This window comes from Tetrao urogallus (assembly GCF_951394365.1).
Source record: "Tetrao urogallus genome assembly, chromosome: 1".
Classification (NCBI taxonomy): Eukaryota; Metazoa; Chordata; class Aves; order Galliformes; family Phasianidae; genus Tetrao; species Tetrao urogallus.
In genome coordinates, this window is record NC_136813.1 from 141,135,292 (window position 1) to 141,158,565 (window position 23,274).

A 23,274-nucleotide genomic window follows, 5' to 3' on the forward strand; every position below is an offset into this window, starting at 1 on the left:
AAATGGTACAGTTTAGGTCCATTCCATCACCTCATATATGCCACAAAACTACTAATGGTGTACGTGGAACGATGGGTATCAGAAATTTCATCTGGGCAGCAGGTGGTTGTGTAGAATGAGGCCTAGGAGAGAGCAACTCAGCCACCACAGCATCTTGTGGAGCAGGCATTTTCAGACAGCAGCTGGACAAAGAATGATTAGAAGAGTTTAAACAGTTAAAGGCATCTCCTGAAAATACTGTGAAAGGAGCACAAGGTTTCATCCGTATGGGCTTGAGTTTAGACTACCAGTAAGGGGGCTCTAAGAGCACACTCACCATTTCAGAGTTTCTTCCCTGAATAGGAAGCCTAAAGGATGGTCTCTGGGCAGACTTCCCATAGCTGTGCATGAGTTAAGAAGACCACATCTAGGAAGGTCACTTTTTCTCAATTGCAGGAGATGAAGTAGCAGTTTAACGATTGCCTGACATAAAAGTATGAGCACAGACATGAATGCAGCAAATGCTATTGAGCATGTATTACAGCAGGCTCCCACAGTCTGGGAACTGGGGGCTTGGAGTGTTAGGCACAGTGATGAAGTACCCAGTATGAAGTGCTACTTGAGTGAGACAATGGCAGCAGCAACCTACATCCAGAAACCATCAGGATGGTGATTGTTTGTTTTTTTGTTTTTTTGTTTTTTAATACCTAGAAGGTATAAAGAGTATACAAGAATACAGTAGGAAATACTGTAAGAAATGGATTTGTATTAAACTATGTCTGGAAAACAAAGGCAACTTTGATTTGTCAGTACTTAAAGGGGGCTACAAGACAGCTGTGGAGAGACTGTCAGGGAGTGTAATGATAGGAGAAGGGGTAATGGCTTGAAACTAAAAGAAGGCAGATTTAGCTTAGGCATTAGGAAGAAATTCTTTACCGTGAAGGTGCTGAGACACTGGAGTATGTTTTGCAGAGAAGGTCTTGATGTGCCATTCCTGGAGGCATTCAAGGCCAGGCTGAATGGGGCTCTGGGCAATCTGATCTAGTAGAAGGTGTCCTTGCTAATGGCAGGGGGTTGGAACTACATGGTTTTTCATGTCCCTTCCAACACAAGCCATTCTGTAATTCTCTGATCTTATATTTTTTTCTGAAAGCATTCCTTTCTTCCAGCTGGCCTTGATTTTTAATTCAGTGAGCAAAGGCTGTAAGCTTATACTCAAATATTGGTAGGGATTTCATCACAATGATTACACAAGGGATTTGCAGCTTAGGCAGATCTGAAGGTTTAAGGCATGTAGTCAACATGAAAAGTGTGAATGGAAATCCATTGGACTTAGAATTTACTTGGGAAGCTTTAAGGAAAGGCAGTTTATAGGGCTGAGTAAAAAAGCTCAAAAGCTTTGGAGAATCAGTGGGATCCCTGGAAGATCAATACAGCTATTCTATTTGTTTTTTTGAAACTCCTTGGGTTAGAGCTCTTTGGACAGTAGGTACTGTAAAGACATTTACAGTACCACTTGGTTTCAGCTAGATTTTAAATGCCATGAATAAATGCAATAAATAAATAATCAGTTAAATGAAATTACATCACACATGCTGCAAAAACAAACAAGCAAACAAAAAGAGGGTTTATAAGACAGGCTATAGGACACCACAGGGAGTATATCCTGCCTAGTGCATCATATATGCAAGACAACACCTACGCTGTTAAATCATATTCCTCCTTTCTTTCTTGTTTTTTTATCCCAGATTCTTACTCCTTCATGAAAGATTTGGCAGCTCCCTCCTAGTTCTGAACCTTATCCAAGTGATAATTATATCTGTTTGAAATCCAGGAGCTGAGAACTAGCCTCAGGCCACTCAATAAAGGTTTCTCCCATGCTCTGAGGAAGAGATGCCGACACTTCCCTTCTCATTGTCTACCTCCTGCTGAAACGTATTTGCAGAGTTTCCCCAAGCCTTCCAGGCTTTTCAGGAGATCTGGTGGAACTAGACCTAATATCTCATGGAGCATCATCACATACAAAGGAACATCCCTATGGGCACAGTTAATGCAGACAAACCTAAACTTTTTTTTTTTTTTTTTTTTTTAAATTCAGTTGCAAGTGTGTAATTAATCCCTGTTCAAATTTACATGTTTGATCTGCTTCTTTTTTCAGACATTAGGCCTTAGATATCTGTGAAGGAAGGGGAAGATGATATGATTTGATCTGGAGCACCTAGAATGAGCTCATGGTAACACAGGCAAATCTTTGTCCAGAGTGCTGAGAGCCTAGAGGGATGTACTTGGCTGCTGAAACCTATCCAGAGGATGGTAATCCAGCAGCTGCTGGGCCAGCCTGGCTTTAAAAGCCATTAAGATGGTTGGGCGGTGTCTCTAGAAGGCTGTGCATAGTGAGGGTGGTGATAACAGCCATTCACTCCAACATGGCTTCTCACTGGATGAGGTACAAATTCTTCTCATAGTCATAGGAAAAGTTCTCTCAGCAGAGCCTTGCAGCAATGCCTAGAGCAAACTTCCCAGCAGTGCACCTGGAAGACCAGTGCTGATGTGCTCAGTGGGTCAACTGCTTCCTCAGCCCAGAGAGAAAGTAAAATTGAGTATCTCTCCACTCTGGGAAGGACCCTTGTTTTTCCTTACCTCAGGTAACACACTGCATCCCATTTTCCACTGGACTTGTAGCTGGTGAGATGCTGGCTTCTCACTTAGGGCAGGAGTTGAGAAGCATCCCAAGCTGAGCTGTCAAGGGGAAGTGCACAAGCACGCTCAAAAGAAGAAATCACGGCACAGTGGGCAGCTCAGATGTGCACCAGGGTCAGATGCAACTCATTGGGGTGGTCTCTAGTTAATTCCTGTAGTGGACCTGTGGTGGGTCTCTGCAATGCCATAGAAAACCTCCAGGGACAGTGACTCCACCACCTCCCTGGGCAGCCTGTGCTACTGCAACACCGCTCTTTCTGAGAATAAATTGTTCCTAACATCCAATGAGAACCTCCCCTGGTACAGCATAAGGCCATTCCCTCTCATCCTATCTCTGCTACCTGGGAGAAGAGGCCAATCCCCACCTCGCTACAGCCTCTTTCAGATCACTGTAGAGAGTGATAGGGTCTCCCCTGAAATTCCTCCAGACTGAACAACCCCAGTTCCCTCAGCTGCTCCCCATAAGACATGGCATGGTGGTGGAAGCCTCTTGCAGACAAGAGCTGTGGCAGGAAGTAATGCTCCCACAAACAAACCCTCTAAGTCCTGCTCAGGTAGTCCGAAAAACAAGAAAGGAATAGAGATGAAAATGGATCCACTTCAAAAAGGGAAATTTCCATTTGAAGCTCTGAGAATTCAAAGCCTTGTTCAAGTCAAATCCTCCCCAGCAGCAGCAGCCCTTTTTCACCCCTCAGTAGTGCATATCAATTTCTTCTGACAACAGTTTCATGGCTCCGGGATAAATAAGCCCAACTTTGCTGGTATTATATTTTACAACTACAGACAGAGAACGGAGATTAAAATTCCTGGGATGAGTCACCACAGGCAGGGAGGGGGAGGTGGGCCTGTTGAAAAGCTGGTGTTGTGAAACACAAACTGAACATGAAAAAGCCAAATTCAGCCCCTCATCCCCTGGTCTGGAGCCTGGAGCTTCCTCACACTGGGACGAAAGCGGTTATGTGAGGGGCAACAAGGGCAGAGTGAAAGAGGCATCAGCACAAGGGGCCTCACTGCAGCATCTCTGAGGATGTCTGATGCACTGGGGCAGCCATTAGGTGCAATAGGGGGACACCCTGTGGCATCTTCACCCCTCATGGCCCAATATCCAGACAGACATAAGAAGCTGAGGAAGAAAATCACTTTTGGTTGAGCAAAATGTTTGTGTTTTATTTCCCGTCTCAAATCAAAGGCCTCACCTGCACTGTCTTCCCGTGATGTGAAGTGTCTTGAATTGATCTCAGGGTTTTTTGAAATATTCCACGAGGTTCTCTTCCCAGAGAAGCTGTGATACCCCACCCCTGAAGGTTCAAGGCCAGGTTGGATGGGGTCCTGGGCAGCCTGAGCTGGTGGGTGGCAGCCCTGCCCATGGCATGGGGTTGGAACTGGGTGGGCTTTTTTCCCTTCCAACCTAAGTCATTCTGTGATTCCACAGTTCTATATGAAACAAACTGAAGCAAATCCCCATACACTGAAATGCATTGCTGAAATGCTTCCTGCTGAAAATGTCAGCCAGCTGCTGTCCCTTTGTGCACTTCACTCTCCTTTCTCACCTTCTAGACAAAGCATCCTCATGGATGAGATGATTCTGGATGAGAATTCTGAGTCAAATAGGCTTCATCAGCAAAAGCTCTGCTGCAAGAGCACCACCTCAACTTGCCTGAAAAATGGCCATTGCTGGGGCATAGCCAGAGAGAGCTGGGACAGGTCACCATGCAAGCTTTCCTGCTTAAGTCTCTGTGCACAGAGACATATGGGCAAGTCCTCCAGGTTCTTTTGCTGGCAGACTGCACATCACTGATGTCCTACACATTTGTTATATTGTTTTACACCCAAAATGTGTCCAGGATCTGGGGAGAGAAGGACTAAAATCTTCCTGAATTATCCTAGTTCCCAAATATCCTGCTCCTTAACAATGCTGGTCTCTGCTGAGGAAAGCTTATAGAAGTGTGGCGAAAGAGGTCCGTACGAGATTTCCATGCCTCTGTGGTTGACATTAGTATTAGGGCTAACTCATAGAACTGCGGAATCATAAGGTTGGAAAAGACCACTAAGTTCATCCAGTCTGACCACCAGCCCATCCCCACCATGCCCAATGACCGTGTCCTCAGTGCCACATCCACACAATCCTGGAACACCTCCAGGGACAGTCCACCACATCCTTGGGCAGCCTGTGCCACTGCAGCACTGCTCTTTCTGAGCATACATTTTTCCTCATATCCAACCTGAATCTCCCCTGCCACAACTTGAGGCCATTTCTTCCCATCCTATCACTGTTACCCTGGGAGAACAGGCCGACCCTCATCTTGACACACCCTCCTTTCAGGTCATTGTTGAGAGTGATGAGGTCTCCTCTGAGCATCCTCTTCTCAAGATTGAACAACCTCAGTTCCATCAGCCGCTTATACTCTAGACTCCTCACAGCTCCACTGCCCTTCTCTGGACACTCTCCAGGGTCTCAGTGTCTTTTTGATGAAGCTGTCCTTCCAGCAGTGCCAGAAGCTAGGGAGAAAACAGATTCTTGGGGCCACCACACGACTGCAATGCTGATGTTGAGCAAGGGCTGCTGGGTCTGGGGTCTGCAGAGAAGTGCTGCCATATTAGGCAGTGCCCGTAGATGTATATGGCAATGGTCCCTGAATCAGAGCTTATTTCCTTAAAGATAAAGAACCATAAAAGACCACTGGTTGAACAGAGCACCAAGACACGAGAAATTGAAATTACTTGGCATGGGTTAGACAAGTCCATGTGGCTCAGAGCACCAAAAGCTGTTCTCTGGAGATGTACCCAATGCCTTGGCCTTACACCAAAATTTCCTCTCCAGGAATTGCTCTGTGATGGAATATTAACTTTCAGCCAGAGGAACAGAAAGGGAAGAACACAGCAATGATGCTCTTGCCTGCTATTGATAATCATCAAATATTCTGAATTCCTGCCCAGGAGACAAGGAAATAAGTATTTGCCTCACAAACAGAGCTTCGTGTTTCTCAATCAAGATAAAATTTTTGCTTCATCCAATGACCATTAATGGAAGAGTTTGCAGGGTCTGGCAGGAGAAGTGGCCAGAAGTCTGTGCGTTCTCTGAAATAGGCTGATTTTGGAGGCCTTTTGGAGGCCCTTGGTCTGAGGCAGGGACAGGAGGGACAAACCCCGGTGTCCCAAGTGTTTCTGTGCTATGGGGGTGCCCAGTACACCCCAAAGTGCCCTTCTGTCAGCACAGTCCCACATCCTGGCCTCTGGCTGGACAAAGAGGCATCCGCTCCTCTGCAGAGCTCAGTGCCCCACAATGGACATGCACAGGCATATGATGGGAAGGGGACAGACAAAATTCTTGATGGGCTAGGCTCAAAATGGGGAAGAAAGTGCACAACCCAGCCCTTTTTCTATCTACCTGATTAAAAAAAAACTCCCATGAGAGGTGGGTGTAGAAAATCCCTTTGGCAACAGCTACAATATAAATACCCTCTGGGGAAGAAGTAATTTACAGTGATGTTTTTTTCTTCCTCATCCAAGAAGTGGATAAGGATTTGGCAGGAAAACAGTGAAGGAACTGATCAGTCTATCTGTGATTTTAAAGCTTGATAACTTGTCTGTGAATGCTACAGATTTATAACCCTACAATAATAAGCATTAGTCAAAACTAAAACAACCAGCTTTCTTTCTTTTTTTCTTTTTAAAGATTAAAGTGCAAACAGGTTACAGTTCTTAAAAGCTGGGTAATGGAGTGATTTATTGGCAAGATGTTCTTCCAGCCAGGAAACCCACCTTTCCTTCTGTCTGAAACTGTAAAAAGGGTAATAAAGAGTTATGGGATGTAACTATTTCTGGCAGTACAGCATGGTGCCTGCTGCCCGGGGACTGAATGAGAAATGTACTCAGCATTGGTTCTCCAAGACCTGAGTGCTGTAACCCAAAGCACTCCCAATTGCTTCCCAGCAGGGATGTAGCTGCCCACAGGTTTCCAGAGATCTCTGCTTTGGTTCAGAGTGTTGGAAGAAAAGATGCAGATTGAAAAGGCTTTGGAGGCTGGTGTTGGTGGCCCTGCCCGTGTGCGGGGGTGTTAGAGCTTCATGATCCTTGAGGTCTCTTCCAACCTGGGCCATTCTGTCATTCTGATCTGAGTTGTATCACTGCCTGGGGACAGCTCTCAGTCCCCATTAAAGGCAGCTCCTTGGGCCAAGAGCCAGCACTGCCACTGCCTTTGCTCTGAGCAGAATGTGGTACCCATGGCCTTGTGTATGCAACTATACACATACTAAGAAAGGCAGAGAGCAACAGTTGGGGACAGAAGCATGCTCAGGGGCTAGTGTTAACACAGAAGAATTGAGGCCAGGCTTTATGCAATCCTTCATTTACTCCAGGCAAGGAAGGTTTCAGAGATCTGAATCCTCTGTTTAAGAACCATAGAATCATTAAGATTGGAAAAGACCTCTAAAACCATCTAGTCATACAATCAGCCCATCCCCACCATGCCCACTGACCATATCCCTCAGTGCCACATCCACACGGTTCTGGAATACCTCCAGGGATGGTGACTGCACCACCTCCCTGGGCAGCCTGTGCCTCGCCAGCACCACTCTTTCTGAGCGTACATTTTTTCCTGATATCCAACCTGAAACTCCCTTGGCACAACTTGATGCCATTCCCCCTCATCCTATCGCTGTTATCTGAGGGAAGATGTCAACCCCTACCTTGTCACAATCTCCTTTCATGTCATTGTCGAGAGCGATGAGGTCTCCCCTGAACCTCTCCAGACTGACCAACCCCAATTCCCTCAGCCACTCCCCATCAGACTTGTGCTCCAGACCCCTCACAGCTCTGCTGCCCTCCTCTGGACACACTCCAGGGCCTCCAAGCCTTTCTAGTAGTGGGGGGTCCAAAACTGAACACTTGAGGTATGACCTCACCAGTGCTAAGTACACCTCCCTGCTCCTGATGGCTGCAGTATTTCTGATACAAACCAGGATGCCACTGGCCTTGGCCACCTGGACACGCTGCTGATTTATGTTCAGCTAGCTGCCAGCTAAGACTCCAGATCCTTTTCCTCCATGTATCTTTCCAGCTGCTCTGTCCCAAACCTGCAGCGCTGCATGTAGTTGTGATTACACTGTAGGACCCAGCACTGGGTCTTGATGAAGCCCATACAACTGGCCTCAGCCCACTGATCTAGCCTGTCCAGATCCCTCTGTGGAGCTTTCATATCCTCAGGCAGATTAACACTTCCTGCAGCGTGGTGTCATCTGCAAACTTGGTGAGGTTATTTCAAACACTGCACTTTCTTGCTTTCAGTCTCCCTCCTTTGCCTTTCAGACTTATCACCAAACCCCCATGTCTTCTAGCATGTACCTTCACAACTGCTGGCAGCCTGGTTTTCTCCCTGCGAGCATGCTCAGGTTTGATAATTTCCTACAGCTTCATTGACTCAGGTAACGAGCTGCTGATCTGTGCATCAGGGCTTGGGCAGTACTGTGCATGCACCCACAGCCAACTCCCCATCTGCAGGAGCTGCAGCCCTCCCTCCCGTCCGTTCCCTCCTCCCCTCCTGGCACAGGGCAGGTGAACAGGTTCCCCAGGTTTTACTTCGAGGGTAGTGCAGGAGGCCCAGGCTGACATCCCAGCCCATATACGGGCTGAGGCAGAGTCCAGGGTGCTACGTCAGCTCCCAGCACAGTTTGCAGTGTGAGAAAGGAATCAGGACTTCAGTTTCCCTGGAGGAGAGGAAGGAAGAAAATGCTTCTGCTTAGCTGTGCAGGCAAAGCTGTGCAGAAAGCAGGGGAGGAGGGGCACTGCAACCCCAGCTGCACCAGCACCTCCTTTTAGGAGTAGGCACCAGTGAAAGGCTACACATATATCTCTGTATGAAAGGGAGGGCACATAGAATCACAGAATTAAGTTGGGAGAGATCCTTGAAGACCATCTGGTCCGACTCTCCTGCAATGAACAGGAATATCACAGCTCTATTAGGGTGCTCAGAGCTCCTCCAGCTTGACCTTGGGTGTCTGCAGGGACAGGGCATCCACCACCTCTCTGGGCAATCTGTGCCAATGCCTTAACAACCATATTGAAAAATACTCAATATCCAGTCTAGGTCTCTCCTCTCCACATCAACTTCCATGTTTTGTTTGCTAAGTTACTAAATGCTAGATGAAGTGCTGGCAGAAGATTTCATTTCCCTTTCCTGGTCCTAGTCTATGCAATTAAGATGAGTGATGATATTAGTTTCTGAATTTTATACCCAAAATGAACCAAAGAAGACTCCTGGGCTTTGGGAGGGAACAGGCAGCGAGGGGATGTGTGCTCAGCACCACCTCAGCTAACAGCAGCTCCAGGAGCACTTGTCAGTGTTTTGAGGATGCCAGGAGGTTCCCACCGCCTCCTGCAGCACTGAGGACAATGCACCTGCTGCAGGTGCCTTCAGCATCACAGCCTGCTCCTTATCTGCCCCAAACCTTCCACTGCTGCCTCTCCAGGCAAAAAAAAAAGAAAAACACAAAACAAATGAAAAAAAAAAAAAACCAAAACAACAACCAACCAAACAACAAAACCCCAAAATCTCTGAGGCGGTGGCACTCAGAACCACTCAAGCTTGGACAGTGCTCAGGAGAGCAAAGCAAACGCCAGCTCCGGGCAGTGCCTGAACGTAACTGAAGCCTCCTGTGTGTGAGAGGGGAGCGTGCTGGCACATGCTGCAGGAGGGATATCGCTTTCTCTGCCTGCTTTGAAGGCTGAGGGGGGGGGGGAGAGAGAGGAGAAGAGGCCAGTTAAGAGTGTTTATGTTTGGGAGGAACAAAGGAGAGCGGAGGAGAGGCCTGTGCCAGAGATGTGTCAGAGATCACTTGTTCCTCCTGGGCCAGGCCACCAGCCCAGGACCACCGGCGGAGGAAGAAGCAGTGTGTGTGAGGAGCAGCGTGTAAAGCAGAGAGAGGAGGGAGATAGCAGAAAAACCTCCCCAGAGACTCAAGGTGGTGATAAAAGTGACACTGGTTAGATGCCAGGTTCCCAAGCAGCTGGTGTGGGATGCAGAGCAAACACACCACAAGCTTGCAGCTTGTTGGGTCTTGGTATGAGACTCTTTCAGACATGAAAAAAACCAAAGTAGTTTTCTATTTGCTGCTTAATGCTGCACTAACGGTGCAGGGACAGCACCTGCACAGACCTCTGAGTGCACCGTGAGCAGTAAGTTCCTGGCAAGGGAGGAAGCTGTACAGCCCATACTGCACAGCCCTGCAGTGAGCCCTGCAAGCACATTGCAGGAAGGTGCTGTCACCAGAAATGATACCTACCACTTCCTAGAGGCAGAAGTATCACTGCTTTGGCAAGTCCATTTGTAAGATGAGCCCCAAGGACCAGCAAACTTTTCTGCTGCAGGTCATCATACAGATGACTGAATCAACCAGTTTGGCACTGGATGCATGACTGATGTTAGGCAATTCCAGCAGTGTAAGACAGACCCAGATCTCCTACCTACTGCTTCCCGACAAAAGAAGAAAAACAGAAAAAAAGAACTCCCAAAAATTGTTCACTGAAGGTTTGTCAGTCTTCTGGGGGAACGAATGGAAGCATATCATATGATCACGCATAAACAGATGCTTCCTGTTACCTTTTACTGATGCAGAGTTGGTTGAATAACCATGTGGGCCCTTTGGTGTTGCAGAGATGCTTTGGCTGATTCAACCTTTTTCAGTAGGTATTTTAAAATAAGGTATTTTACCTTTTTTTTTTTTTTTTACTGCATACTGAAAAAAGGACCTGTGGACAGTTCTATCTGGAGAAAAAGACAGCCTTTAATCAGAACTTCCAAGTTTAAATACAAGTGATGTAACTGGGAGACATCTTTCATTTTTTACTTACTTTTCAGGTGGTTAGGAAACCAATGGTCACCTCTGTACAGCACGATATACAACCAAAACTAATAGTAGCTTTGCAACAGGAAACCAAAATTGCCCCCACTTTTTGATTTCTTGAAGGCTAATGCATGAATGCTGACGATCAGAAGAGGCTTAAGGCATAGCTATGAGAGAGCACCTACACGGTACAGAGGATTTGTGCTAGTAAGAAACTGAAATTTGTTTCAGCTGCAAAGGTAGGTAAATCTAAAATGGTAGGAAAGGAGAAGTGTTTGAGAAACGCTTCTTGTTTTTAAATACAAATGTTTTAAGAGCTCCCCTGCATTCCACATCAAAGACTCTGCAATATTTAGACAGAAACTGCAGAACAGAACATGTACTTCTGCAGAAGACTGTGACCAACAATTTGTCTTTCAGTCAGTGTCTCCACAACTCTATTTCACATTGTTAAGTGAAGTGATTTTTGTTTGAAACCTGGTGAGTCCATCTCAAACCTCAGAGATGGAGCAATTCCACTTCAGAAAGCTGGAAACAAGACACCTTCTTTAAACCAAAGATGGAATCAAAGGAATCAAGGCATGTACTGCTTCTGAACTTGCAGCTAATATGATATGGAAACTTAAGACACTGGTAAACATAATGATTAAGGCAACAAAATGCTGTTACGCCTCCTGAGATCAACCTAAACCTAAAGAGATGCTTCCTCAAAAGGCAGTCAAGTCCACTCATCACTATTTGCTTCCTTTACACGAATTTCTGGCAGGGATAGCTCCCTTCTTGCTTTTAGTTTTATGCTCCTCCTGCTGCCCTCTTGTGTCTGCATACACACTTACAGGCTTCCTTCTCTGCATCCTGCAAAAAAAAAAAAAAAAAAAAAATCTGCTACCTGCACATTTCTTTGCAAGGTCCATCAGCTGAAGTCACAAGATGTCCTGGGTTCCATGCTGGTATATGCACTTAGAAGTGGACAACAGCCACAGAATAAACATGACACAGACACTGCAGTATCCATCTTCCCATTTTATTTATAATATCCAATATGATCTAGTGGGGATGGTCAGCTCCCACTCCAGCTTTATTTAATTAAAGAAAAAACATCAGCTGAAAGCAGTCTCATCCTACTGGGCCTGACCCTGCAACTGGACTCATTTCAATCAGTCACTGGACACAGTGAATAACACTATCCAATCCAACTTTCACACACTTAGGACTTTTCAAAACACTGGATCTCTAAGCTGTGAAATTGCAATTTTGTTGGGCAAACAAGACCTTTCAAAATAACATTTCTACCAGCATATACACAATACTGCAGACCCCCGCATGGACACAGCCAAGCACATCACGTGCTGTGGTACATGGTAGAGAGTGGGGGGAGAGAAGAAGACTGCGCCTCAAGCCTAGCTAGTCCCTCTCAGTCCAAGTGGGAGACCACTCCCAACTGTATTTTTTATTCAACTGCCAGAAAACATGCAACAATATAGATATCTGCAAACAGAGAGACCTCTCCCTGCCCAGAGGTGCTATACCCTGCCTATCAGGGTACTTCTGTACATGGAAAGAGCTCCAGGCACTCAGGTGCAGAGATGGGAGGTCTGGCTCATATGTCACCTTTGCTGATGGTGGTGGTCTTGCAGCACAGTAATTAGTGGAACTCAGTAAAGTCAGAAGTTGTGCCTTCGGAACAACCATCCAAATGGGGGGAGAAACTGCATACAAAACAAAACAAGACTGATTTCTTTACCCTTTCCATAAGAAAAGAACCCCACATAACAAGGAGCTGGAGCCATTATTTCTGTCTAGATGTGGTTAAAAATAGGGGCATCCTCAACTGCTGTGTTTCCATAACAGTGATGTAATATCTGAGTAGATTATTGAGTCCAAATGTACGGGAAGATGATGATTTTGCAGACGTTTTGCAGAAGGCCTACAGTTGTTGGTGGGTTTCTGCTGCCTTGTCAGTTCCTAGCCTTTTATAACAGCAATAGGTCTCAACTTAATGGCTTTCTTGCTGATGCCAGCTGCATGGCAGGTATTAACGACATCTGTCACATTCTTGTAAGACTCAGGTGCCTGGAGGGGGAAGAGAGAAAAAGAAAACACTGTAAACAGCCCAAAGTCACAGGAAGCTAGATACAGGCTTTGGATATCTCTTCCTTTCTTCATAAAAACTGAACCATATGCATTGAGGTTGTAAAAGGAGGTGGACATATTGAAAATCTAGACATATCAGACATTCAAAATCTAAGATATATTTGGTTTTAGAATTCAACTTTTACCACATTCCAGATAAGATACTAGCTCTTTTGGTTCTGTTTTCCTAATGTTCTCAGATAATCCAATACCAGTAGGCAGTAAAGCTGGGACTCAGCATTTGGCAGGAAGTCATTCCAACTTCCTCCTTCCAGATAGCTCTTAGGATTTATCTTCACTGCCCCTCAGTGACAAGAAACAGGGATGAACTCTTGAGCTCTTCCTCCAGTATTTTATTAGAAAGCCACCCTTAAATAGAGATTTTAATAGGACAAACAGCTTTGTACAATACTAACACCCATAAAAGCAGTTATAAATGATTGATTATAAATGAAGCTGTGATCACAATAAATCATAACTGAAGTCATAACAATCAAATTTTTCTAGCCAGTTAAAGTTCTCCTCTTCCTGAGGAGAAAGTGGAATTTGTCTTAAAAGGCAGACTGCATACATAAATTCATGCACTGCAATGAATTTACATAACAACTACAGTATACACTAAATTCAAAACTGGGAGAATATCATTTAGAAGGAAGAGAGCCCACAAAAGGTAACAACTTCGTGATGGTCCCACAAAGATTTTTCAGAGTCGATGGTTACTATCTCTATTGACAGGCAGGAAAAGAGGGAAAAAACATATCCCTTGAAACTGCCAAATAATCTACTTCTGGCAGGACTTTGGGGACAGGCAAAACTTCATATTGCTTTCCAGAAAATTGGATAAGTCTATCAGAAATTGCAGAAGCTGTACATATGGGCAAGTAGTGATTAACCAGCACTGTCAAGAATTAAGTGACAGAGGGTCATTCAGTCAAGGAGCAAGATTCTCTTCTCCCCTCTCAGATAACAAAGTATTAAACTCACTTCTTCCATGACCAGTTTGGGAGAAGCAACACGGATGGCAATGCCCATGTCAGCCAGTTTGTCCAGTACATCCTGGAAGTCCAAGTTACGTCGAGATTTGGCTCGAGACAGTGCACGACCCTAGAAAGTAGATTAGTTAGTTCTGTTTTTTTTTTGTGGTAGTTTGCAAAAACAACACTCTTACTACATAAAGAAGAAATCAACAGATATGCTTAAGAAAACTAAGCTGCATTTCCAACTGCGTTGAACAAAATGAAAGACTTTTTGTCAGGACTACCACAAATGTAAGTAGTTGTAACTGCTGACGAGGAAGCAGACATCTAGGACAGACCCCCTGGAATAGTATTGGGTGAAGTTTGACATCTGGTGCTATATCTAGCACATAATCTCTAATCAGTACACATTATAAGCAAACAGAATAGCTGATGACACAGACCAGGGTAAGCCACAAAATGGGAAATTCAGATGACAAGCTTCTGCATAATCAGGTACTATGGCTAGGAAAGTTCTGTATGTAAAACATACTAGCCTTTTTGCTCAAACCACGTCAGACTGTGCTCACGATTCAGTTTTACTAGAAACTGTTTCTTTTCCTCAGCCATCCTTGTTGCACAACGTTAAAAAAGGAGAAAATATCTTCTTCCAGCTACTGAGGAATTTTATATAAACAGTCTCAGCATCATGAGTTGTTCTTGTTAGCTCAGATACCGGGATTTTGAAAAAGGAGATCATTCTTGACATAGTCATATTAACCTTTGCTTCGTATAAAGGAGCACCCCCTGAATTTTCTTGGACTACAGTGGTAAGAACCCCTGTATTACCAACAAATGAATCAGACACTGAATGACCCTTTAACAACCCTGTTCACTGGATGATTTTCCCTTCCAAACATCTTACTGAAATGCTTTTTCACTTACAGCTCCGTGGCAAGTAGTTCCAAACGTCTCAGTCATGCCTTGCTCTGTGCCAGTAAGAACGTAGCTACACGTGCCCATAGTCCCACCAATCAGAACAGGCTGTCCAGTCAGCTGTGGATGCAAACAAGTCTTAATTCACCAAGGAAAAGCCTAAGCAACTCATTAATAAACGTCTGAGAGGAGTTACATCTCCAAAAGAAGCGGCTAGATTTACATTCCCTCAGAGCATCCCCACTTGCCTTAGGTGCCTGGTATGAAGGATTCTGGAGACCAAAATGCACTGAAAGATGTACACCAGTGTATCAAAAAGACTTGGCTCCAACAGACAGACAAAGCAAATGACTGCAGCCTGCCATAGATATAAAACCTTCATGACTTTCCAGCGACTGCAATTGCGGAGTGCAAGACTGAGTTCAGTATTCCAAAGATCAAATAATACACACATAAGCAGAATTTTGCCATTCCATAAGATTTCCAGTGCTATTACCTCAAAGAAAGGAACTCACAGAGTTTAGATCTCTGTTAAACACTCTAAAATTATCTGATTCATCCAAAAATTCCGTTTTCCTTCCCCTACAGCTAAACTTACTTGATAATCAACAGCAATAAGAGGATGGTGAGGAGGGAAGGCTCTGGTTGATCCTTTTCTGTGCACCAGTAGAGTCCTTTCCTTCCCGTCCACTACGTGTTGCTCCACTTTGGCAATGTTGTGAGACACATCATAGATAACGTGCATATCGAGGTCATCTGGGGTTGTGTTGAAGACTTTGGCAAAAGCCTAAAATGAGAACAAACCGTGACATGGAACACAAGAGGAGAACTTCAGTGTGCATGCAGAAGCTAAAAAATACTTTAAAAAATTAAAATCATAGAATTGCCTGCGTTGAAAAGGACCTCAAAGATCACCTAGTTTCAACCCCCCTGCTATGTACAGGGTCGCCAACCACCAGACCAGGCTGTCCAGAGCCACATCCAGCCTGGCCTTGGCCTTCCAGGCTGCAAGCACACACTGCTGGCTCATGTCCAGCTTCTCATCCACCGGGGCCTTCAAGTCCTTCTCTGCAGGGCTGCCCTCAAAGGGTTCTTTGCCCAGTTGGTATAAACACCCAGGAACAGATTTGCATGAAAATGTCTCTTACTGATAAGCCAGTGATAAACCAGTGACCTAAACACTTGGCATGGCAGGTAAGAACCCTCAGTCAGTTTCAGCCACGAAGAAATTGAGTGCAGAGTGTGACAGAAATGGACTGTCTAGACTTATCTGCCCATCAACAGCTTTAACATTAGAATTCAATCTGTTATCAACTAGACAAATTCTGGCAACTCTGAAAAAGATGGTTTGGTAGTTTAAAAAGGAGAATCTTCTTGCACCTTCCTCTTCCAGGAAATATTGGTGACAGATGGACGTTGGACTGGATGACCCTGGAAGTCTTTTCCAGCCTTGGTGATTCTATGACCCTGTTATGCAGCTACTGTGTATTCCATATGCCTTGGACAAAGCATGATGTGCACCAGAACATTTACATCAGAGGCAACTCTGCTCATACCTGTCTTGTTAAGAAAGTCATAGAAGAGCGGTTGACCCACGCATAGTTTCCAGCAGCTGCCATTCCCTTCAAGTAATCCTGTCCCTCCACAGAGGCAATCCTGGCACACGCTAGCTGGCGATCGTTCACTATGATTTTGTCCCGTTTCATAGCTTTTTCCATAGCCACCAATGCATCTAGGAAATAAGCAGATTTCTAAGAGACTTCTTCATTTTGTTTCAGTCTATGGGATTAACACAAGTCTCTACAAGTTATACTCAAAAAACTGAACACATCTGTCCAGTGGTCAAACCTACAACTTCCTCTCAAACAGCAGAGTAATTTTGTGGCAGAATATTGTTGTTTACAAACAGCATTCCCTAAGACTATTTTTAGAAAGGAAAGTTCAGGGTCTGAGGTGTACCAGAAAGAATTCTCCGCTCAGACAAATGTAGTTCAGCCTGTTGATATCTACTAATAATCTAAACACTTTATTACATTCAAAACAATAAAGGCAACTGTAAATCTTTTTTTTGACCCCACAGTTTAGTCGTTTTTTTTTCTGCCACAAGAGTGTCTGCCTTTGTTACACCAAATATTAAGACTCCACGATCCCAAGCAAATATGTTTGAAGAGAGCCCCTGAACCAAAGGATTCAGTGAAAATCTTCCTCCGCTCTCAATCATACAAAAATAGAGTTTAGAAGGGACTTCTGGGAGTTACTAGCACTTGCTCAGAGCAGTGCCAGTTGGACTGCTGCTCAGGGACTGAGTCAAGTTCTGAATATCTCCAAGAATGCTGGTCCTACAACTTCTGTACACATCCTTTTCCAGCATTTGAGGAAAGGGAAAACAGAGGGAGACAACCCCTGCCAAGGTAACTCAGAATAGACTGACAATTGTGAGAAAAGCTTTTTGGTGTTGGAGTTTACAAGAACATGCTGAAGAGTTTGCTTTACTCCAGGTACCCATGCCAGTCGGACCATACCTGTGGCAACCTGATGGCCCAAACCTCTGCTGCCACTGTGGATCATGACGCAAACCTGTCCTTTGTGGTCGATGCCCATCTTCCTGGCAGCATATTCATTGTAAATGTCATCCACAACCTGGATCTCAGCATAGTGATTTCCTGCTCCCAGGGTCCCCAGCTGCCAATCACAACACAAAGATCAGACAGCGCTTAGTAAGGCAGCTATGGGAATATGGGCAAAAGGGCAAATTGCTACAAAGGTTTTAGTTTCAAGAGTTTTTCCAGGAAAAACAAACGTAAACTAAAAGGAAGCAGAACACAGTAGCATTATCATAGCCCTCTTTGTTCAGATTCATAACAACTTCTACTGTTTGAACAAGACCAGAATTAAACAAAAGGACAAGAATCTACACTCTGTGCAGCCACTCTTTTTGCAACTCAGGTCCAGTCAAAAGACAGGAAAAGTAGAGTACTGAGAATCCACCCTGTTTATAGAGACAAGCCAGACATTGCCTTACACTTGTTTCTAGCCCCATGAGGAAGCTAAAACATCCTTTTAACTATGTCATTAAGCCTTTTCAGCAGATTAAAGCAAGATATTCCACTTTTTTCTGACTTAGTAATAGGTGATTACTTATTTGTTAGGTAAAATGAGAAAACTGAGGACCTAACATCATTTTTAGGTTAAAATCCTGTAATGTATTGCAGCACAATTCATAAAACTCAAATCATATAAAATAAAGTTTCAGAAATTGAAGCATTATCACAGATACCTCAAAAGCATTCCACCCAGAGCAACGACACAGTGATATACTTACTACACATAGAAACAAAATCCAACCCTTTAACTGTAATTCAAAGTTCTGAGTTAGTCACATTTATTGTGGTATCTTTCCTTGCCCTGCTATTAAGTTGCTATGCAAACAAGGAGAAAAGTTACAGAACAGCTTGCCTGTCTTTCAACAAAACTACATCTGGATGGGGAAATGCCAGCAAACATGAATCCCAGTGTTAATTGGTGAAAACCTGATGCCCCCAGGGACTTTGGGTACGCCCAACATTTATCATGTTTCCCTGTGTTCAAATTCTGCCAAGAATTAATCAGAAATAGCACCACCATCTCACCTTTCCACCTGCCAACAACCGTCAGGCAAAGGTTCAAGAAAAGACAAAGTCAGAAAACCACCCGCTATCTTTCACTTTGAACCCTGGGGGCACTACAAAACCCTTTTGAAACACAGCTTTACCTGAGGCAGGCCTCTCTTCTTTGCTCTCGAAGAGACTTTGTTGGGATCAGCCTGCAGCATTCTTCCATACTCCTCACAGTGTTCCTTGTCTTCTGCCCAGGCATAGCCTTCCCGGAGAGACCAGTCTACACCCATCTCTAGAGCCTCTTCCAAATCCCTGCAATTAGCAAAGACATATGTGCATTCTATTCTTGGAACTATTCAAAACTTAACGAGGTATGGTCCTGAGAAACTTGATGGTTCTCCTCCTGGAGAAGCACATGTATAGAAAGGCTTTGATTTTTTTTCTCTTTCATAAAGTCTCCCACCCTTGAATCTTTCATAAAAACAAGAGATGACCACTGCAGTGACGTGCACATAAAGTTGTTCTCTTACTTGGCGTTCATGGGGATGACACCCTTTGAACCAACACCGACAGGAATGTGGTCAAACATAGCCTGGGCGAGCTGCTCCTTCACAGGCTGCACATCACTTTCATCCAAATTTGTACGCAGTAAGCGGACACCGCAGTTGATGTCGAATCCGACACCACCTAACAGTGCAAGAAGAGCCATACAGTTAGTAGTGTGCTAATGCTGTTTGCTAAACACTAATTTTGAAATATTAAAGATGAGATTCATATTAATCTTAAATCAACGTCCTTACTGACAGGGAGCACGTATCAAATGATGTGATCTTACATCTTTCTAAGACAATATTGGGAATTGTATTAAGTTACATTTTAATGGATTTACAAGAAGCCATAGATTTCAAGAGAGCCAAATAGTTTCGCAAAGACAAACCTGACCACTCTTTAGAAAACCCCACACACAGCCTCTCCATCTCAAACACATGCTCTATGCATCTGCTAGTTGCTCCAGCAAGTGTATACCGCTTTAATTAAATACATGTACAGAAATTGAAGAGGACATTCAGCTGCCACAGGACACAAGGAAAGTGACAGACGAAAATCTTAGCACAGTTCCCAAAAGCAAGTCCTTGGAAGCAAATCGTTTTTGAATCTTCACTGGAATAAATACTATAATAAGCAGAAAAGATTTAAAAGTAATATGAAATTTTAGTTTTGCTTAATTCTCAGCATTTAATATAAACTACCACCACAGAGAGAGGCTGAGTGTGAGAGACCAATCATGCCACCTTTACTAGTGTCAGAGTGGGGATGCTAGACAAGGAGATCTTCATTTTGAGTCCATTGGGAACACACAATTTGAAAAAAGTAAGGCGTAACACATGAATCTCAGGTACAACCACAAAAGCGCCTGTAGACCATCAGTTACTAAAGACCAAGGTATATATGTAAAAGTCAGAAATGTAAGAAGGTCATGTTTTTAACAAAATACAGAAATATTCTTAAAAAGGGGCTTCAAATCTTGCTCAAAGAGAAGAGTCAATTCTTTATCAACATGGTGAAACCAAGTCCAAAGTCTTGTGCTCTCTCTTCAAGACTGAGGGATACAAGGCCAAGCCAAAAACATGGTAATTTTTTTCTGTACTGTTTAAATGCTTACAGAATAACCATTCACAATGTGAAGAATAAAGATTCTGAGCACAGAAATTTAAGTGTCTCTTAACTCTGTGTAATTCAGTCATCTTTTGCCTTTGTTCTGCATGTAAAGTACTGTACAGATCTGCCATTTTGCCACGTATTTTTACGCCAACGCAGACCTTCCTCAGTGCAGATTAAGTCAGTCTTGAGGTAATCTCACCTGGTGACACCACTGCTTCAGGATCATTCATATCAAAGGCTGCCATGTTGCCAATGGCAAAGCCATAGCCAGAGTGGACATCTGGGAGACCTATGGATCTCTGAAGGGAAACAAAGGAAATTTCAAAGTTCTGCAAACTTTGTACTGCACTAAGAGTCATCTTGGTTATGCTCTGACTTGTGATAGTGGTTATCACATGTACAGACCAATACGCCAGACAGAGAAAGGATGTTCTGATGGAGTAGACATCTGAATTCAGGAAAGTAAACTCCTACAGTTTATAGGAGAAACCATCAAAGAAAGCAGAGAGCAGTTCATCTCACCCTGGAGCAAGCTGTAGAGGCTAGTCAGCTGAGCAGCCCCTCCTGAGATTGACCCAGTCCCAAGAGAACTTATAGAAAACACAAAACATTCAAGTATAAGAACTGTGATCTCAAACTGAAATCTAGTTTATCCCTGGACTCAAGAGCCTTTGCACTGACATCTTTGTAGGCAATAAATTATGAATGGCACAGAGCAGAGACAGAAGACTGAAGATGAGTTTGTCCCTGTCAGGTGCCATCTACAGCAATACTTAAATGCAGTAAATTTAACAAAGAAGTAAGTCAGTGCAATGGAATAAGATCACACAACAGTCAGCACTTTCCTTTCTTAGCTACGTCACTGAACGTTGACTTAAAACTGCATGCTATGGGTGGAAAAAGACATTCTTTTGATATGTCAAGATAAGTTGGGAGCTGAGTCAATTCATAAAAGAATTACTTTTAATTGAACCTTTCACGTTACTGCCAATTAAAGAGTGTGCATCTACACAACTCTACAAGTTCGAGGCATGGCAAATTTAGATTATGACACGCTGCAAATAGGACTCAAAACATTCTGTCTGTTTTCTGAAGCCCACTGAATGTGTTAAACTGTTGCTATACGTGAAAGGGAGAACTGTTTTTCAGAGGCTTATATGCTTCTTCTCCCTCCCCTTACCATCAACAAGAAATCTTATTAAAAAGAGTGAAGATGTGAATAGAAAGGTAATAATAACATCTCTCCTACAAACTATCAGCCATAATTCCCATTTTAACAGGTTGCTTCAATTTTCTCTCACCTTCTTCTTAGTTGGTCACTAAGGCATTTTAGCAAATTGATGTTTAGCCTTTTACTGTAGCCAGAAGTTGAAAACTTTTGCTGAGTCACCATGAGAAACAATTGAAGAAAAAAAAAAAGAAAAAAAAAAGACAGTTCTGGTACTTATTAATGTAAGCAACACAGAACATAAAAAGATCATTTCCACATTGTACTTAATGTTTCTTGAAAAGTGATGTTCTTCCTGCATCGCTGAATTTGATGCTTCATTTCCAAAATGCATGGGGCCAGAGAAAACAGTGCATGGAAAGGCTCACTACCAACACTAGGGCAGCAACAGTAACACAAATAACGTCACCGCCTGCTCTCTCCTTTCTTCTTCATGCACTGCAGGTCAGCAGAGAGGATTCAAAAACAAAAAACAACAAACAGTGGAAAAATAGTGGCTAAAGCAACTGGAATAGCATAAAGCAAAGCCAACAAAGCTTTGCTTTATGCAAGTTGTCAAAAGACAGTCAATGAAATAAGTAGATACTCCCCTTTCTGACAATTTCACAGCCTGTCCTTGCAAATGCTCAGAGCCAGTTTCCCAACACACCAACTGTCCTAGAGAGATCTCTGATCCAAACACCTTCTCGCACCAGTATTCCCATGATCAGTGACTAGCAGGAACAAAAAGCAACTTTTCAGAACAATGACTCACATGAACGATTCCAGGCAATGCAGCCACATTCCCAATCTGTTTCATAGCAGGCAAAAAGCCACCCGCACCTTAAAACCAAAAGAAGAAAAACAAAATACATCAGTAATCAGATAGCTTACCATGGCAATCACAATTTCTGAAGGGTCTGCTCAAAATACCAGCTCACCAGAAATCACAAGCAACTGCTCAAATCTGGTGAGCTCTAAGCAAGATCTGACATATTGTTATGTTGATATGACAGAAGGAAGGGAAGCCATCCAGAGAGACTGCACAGGCTTGAAGATTGGTCCCATGTGAACCTAATGAGGTTCAATATGGCCAAGTGCACAGTGTTGCACTTGGATCAAAGCAATCCCAGATACATGTACAGACTGGGAGAAGGACTCACTGATAGCAGCCTTGCTAAAGTCTCTGGGGTCCTGATAGGTGAAAAATTTAATAAAAACACCAGTGTGTGATGCAGGCCAGAAAGCCAATTGTACCCTGGGCTTCATCAGAAGAGTAGTGGCAGCAGGGAGAGGGAGGGAACTGATCTCCTCCACTCTGCAGCACTGCATGCAGGCCTGGGGCTCCCAGCACAAGAAGGATGCGGAGCTGTTGGAGCAGGTCCAGAGGAGGGCAAAGAAGATGCTCAGAGGGCTGGAGCACCTCTCCCGTGAAGACAGGCTGAGGGAGCTGGGCTTGTTCGGCCTGGATAAAAGAAAGCTGTGGGCAAACCGGCGCGCTGCCAGCCCAGCCCAGCCCTCAGTGTGAAGGCCCCGCAGACACACCTCCGCCGCGGCAGGCGTTGCGCAGCTCCTCGAACATCAGCTTCTCCAGCGGATCGTTCACGTAGAAAACTCCCTCCACCTGCGGGGAGAGCGGTCTGAGCGGCCGGGCTTCCCGCTTCCCCCTTCTCCTCTCCCCAACCCTTTCCCCCCCTCCCCACGCACGTGCATGTTGGGCACGAAGCCCTTCTTGATCCGCCAGCAGTTCTTGTCGATCTTGTCCAAGTACTGCAACTCATCGTTGTAGCTGCGGCTCATGGTGGCTCCGCTCGTGTCGAACCCCTCCGACAGCGCCCGGCCAACAGCGACACACGACGGCGGCCGCCGAGGGCCACGACACCTCAGCGGTGGCGGAAGGCGGACGGGAGCCGCCGAGGGACAAATATCCTCCGCCCGCGCGCGCCCCCTGGCGAAGCGGCCGGGCCTTCCCTCAGCGGGTTGGGACCGAGAGCCGCACTGAGAGGCGCTGGGCAGGGCTGTGTGCGGCGGGCCAGGTCGCTGGGGATGCAGAGAACCGCAGGCCGTGCTGCGCCATTTTCCCTCCGAGCGCCTCAGCCTGCTCAATGCATAGATCTGTACTCACAGATCTGACAGTGCACTTCTTGTGAGAGGCGGCGGCACCTTTCAGGAAGACAGACACAAGAAGTGTGTAGACAAGGCTTTATTTCAACAGTCCCGTTATTAATTTCAGGTTCATGCCTAACAGGCGGTGATTCTTGTCC

The 23,274-nt window shown here is 44.7% G+C and overlaps 1 protein-coding gene across 1 annotated transcript; it reads right to left on the bottom strand.

Moving 5' to 3' along the window:
- Positions 1-12,485: 12,485 nt before the first annotated feature.
- RTCB (RNA 2',3'-cyclic phosphate and 5'-OH ligase) lies at positions 12,486-23,249 on the bottom strand (the record flags this gene model as incomplete). Its single annotated transcript, XM_079532633.1, has 12 exons — positions 12,486-12,593; positions 13,638-13,757; positions 15,144-15,332; positions 16,102-16,277; positions 17,068-17,227; positions 18,297-18,453; positions 18,672-18,828; positions 20,003-20,102; positions 21,786-21,853; positions 22,556-22,634; positions 22,718-23,108; positions 23,224-23,249. The coding sequence occupies 12 exons, from the start codon at positions 23,247-23,249 to the stop codon at positions 12,486-12,488; spliced, it is 1,731 nt and encodes a 576-aa protein (XP_079388759.1).
- Between the last annotated feature and the right edge of the window lie 25 nt (positions 23,250-23,274).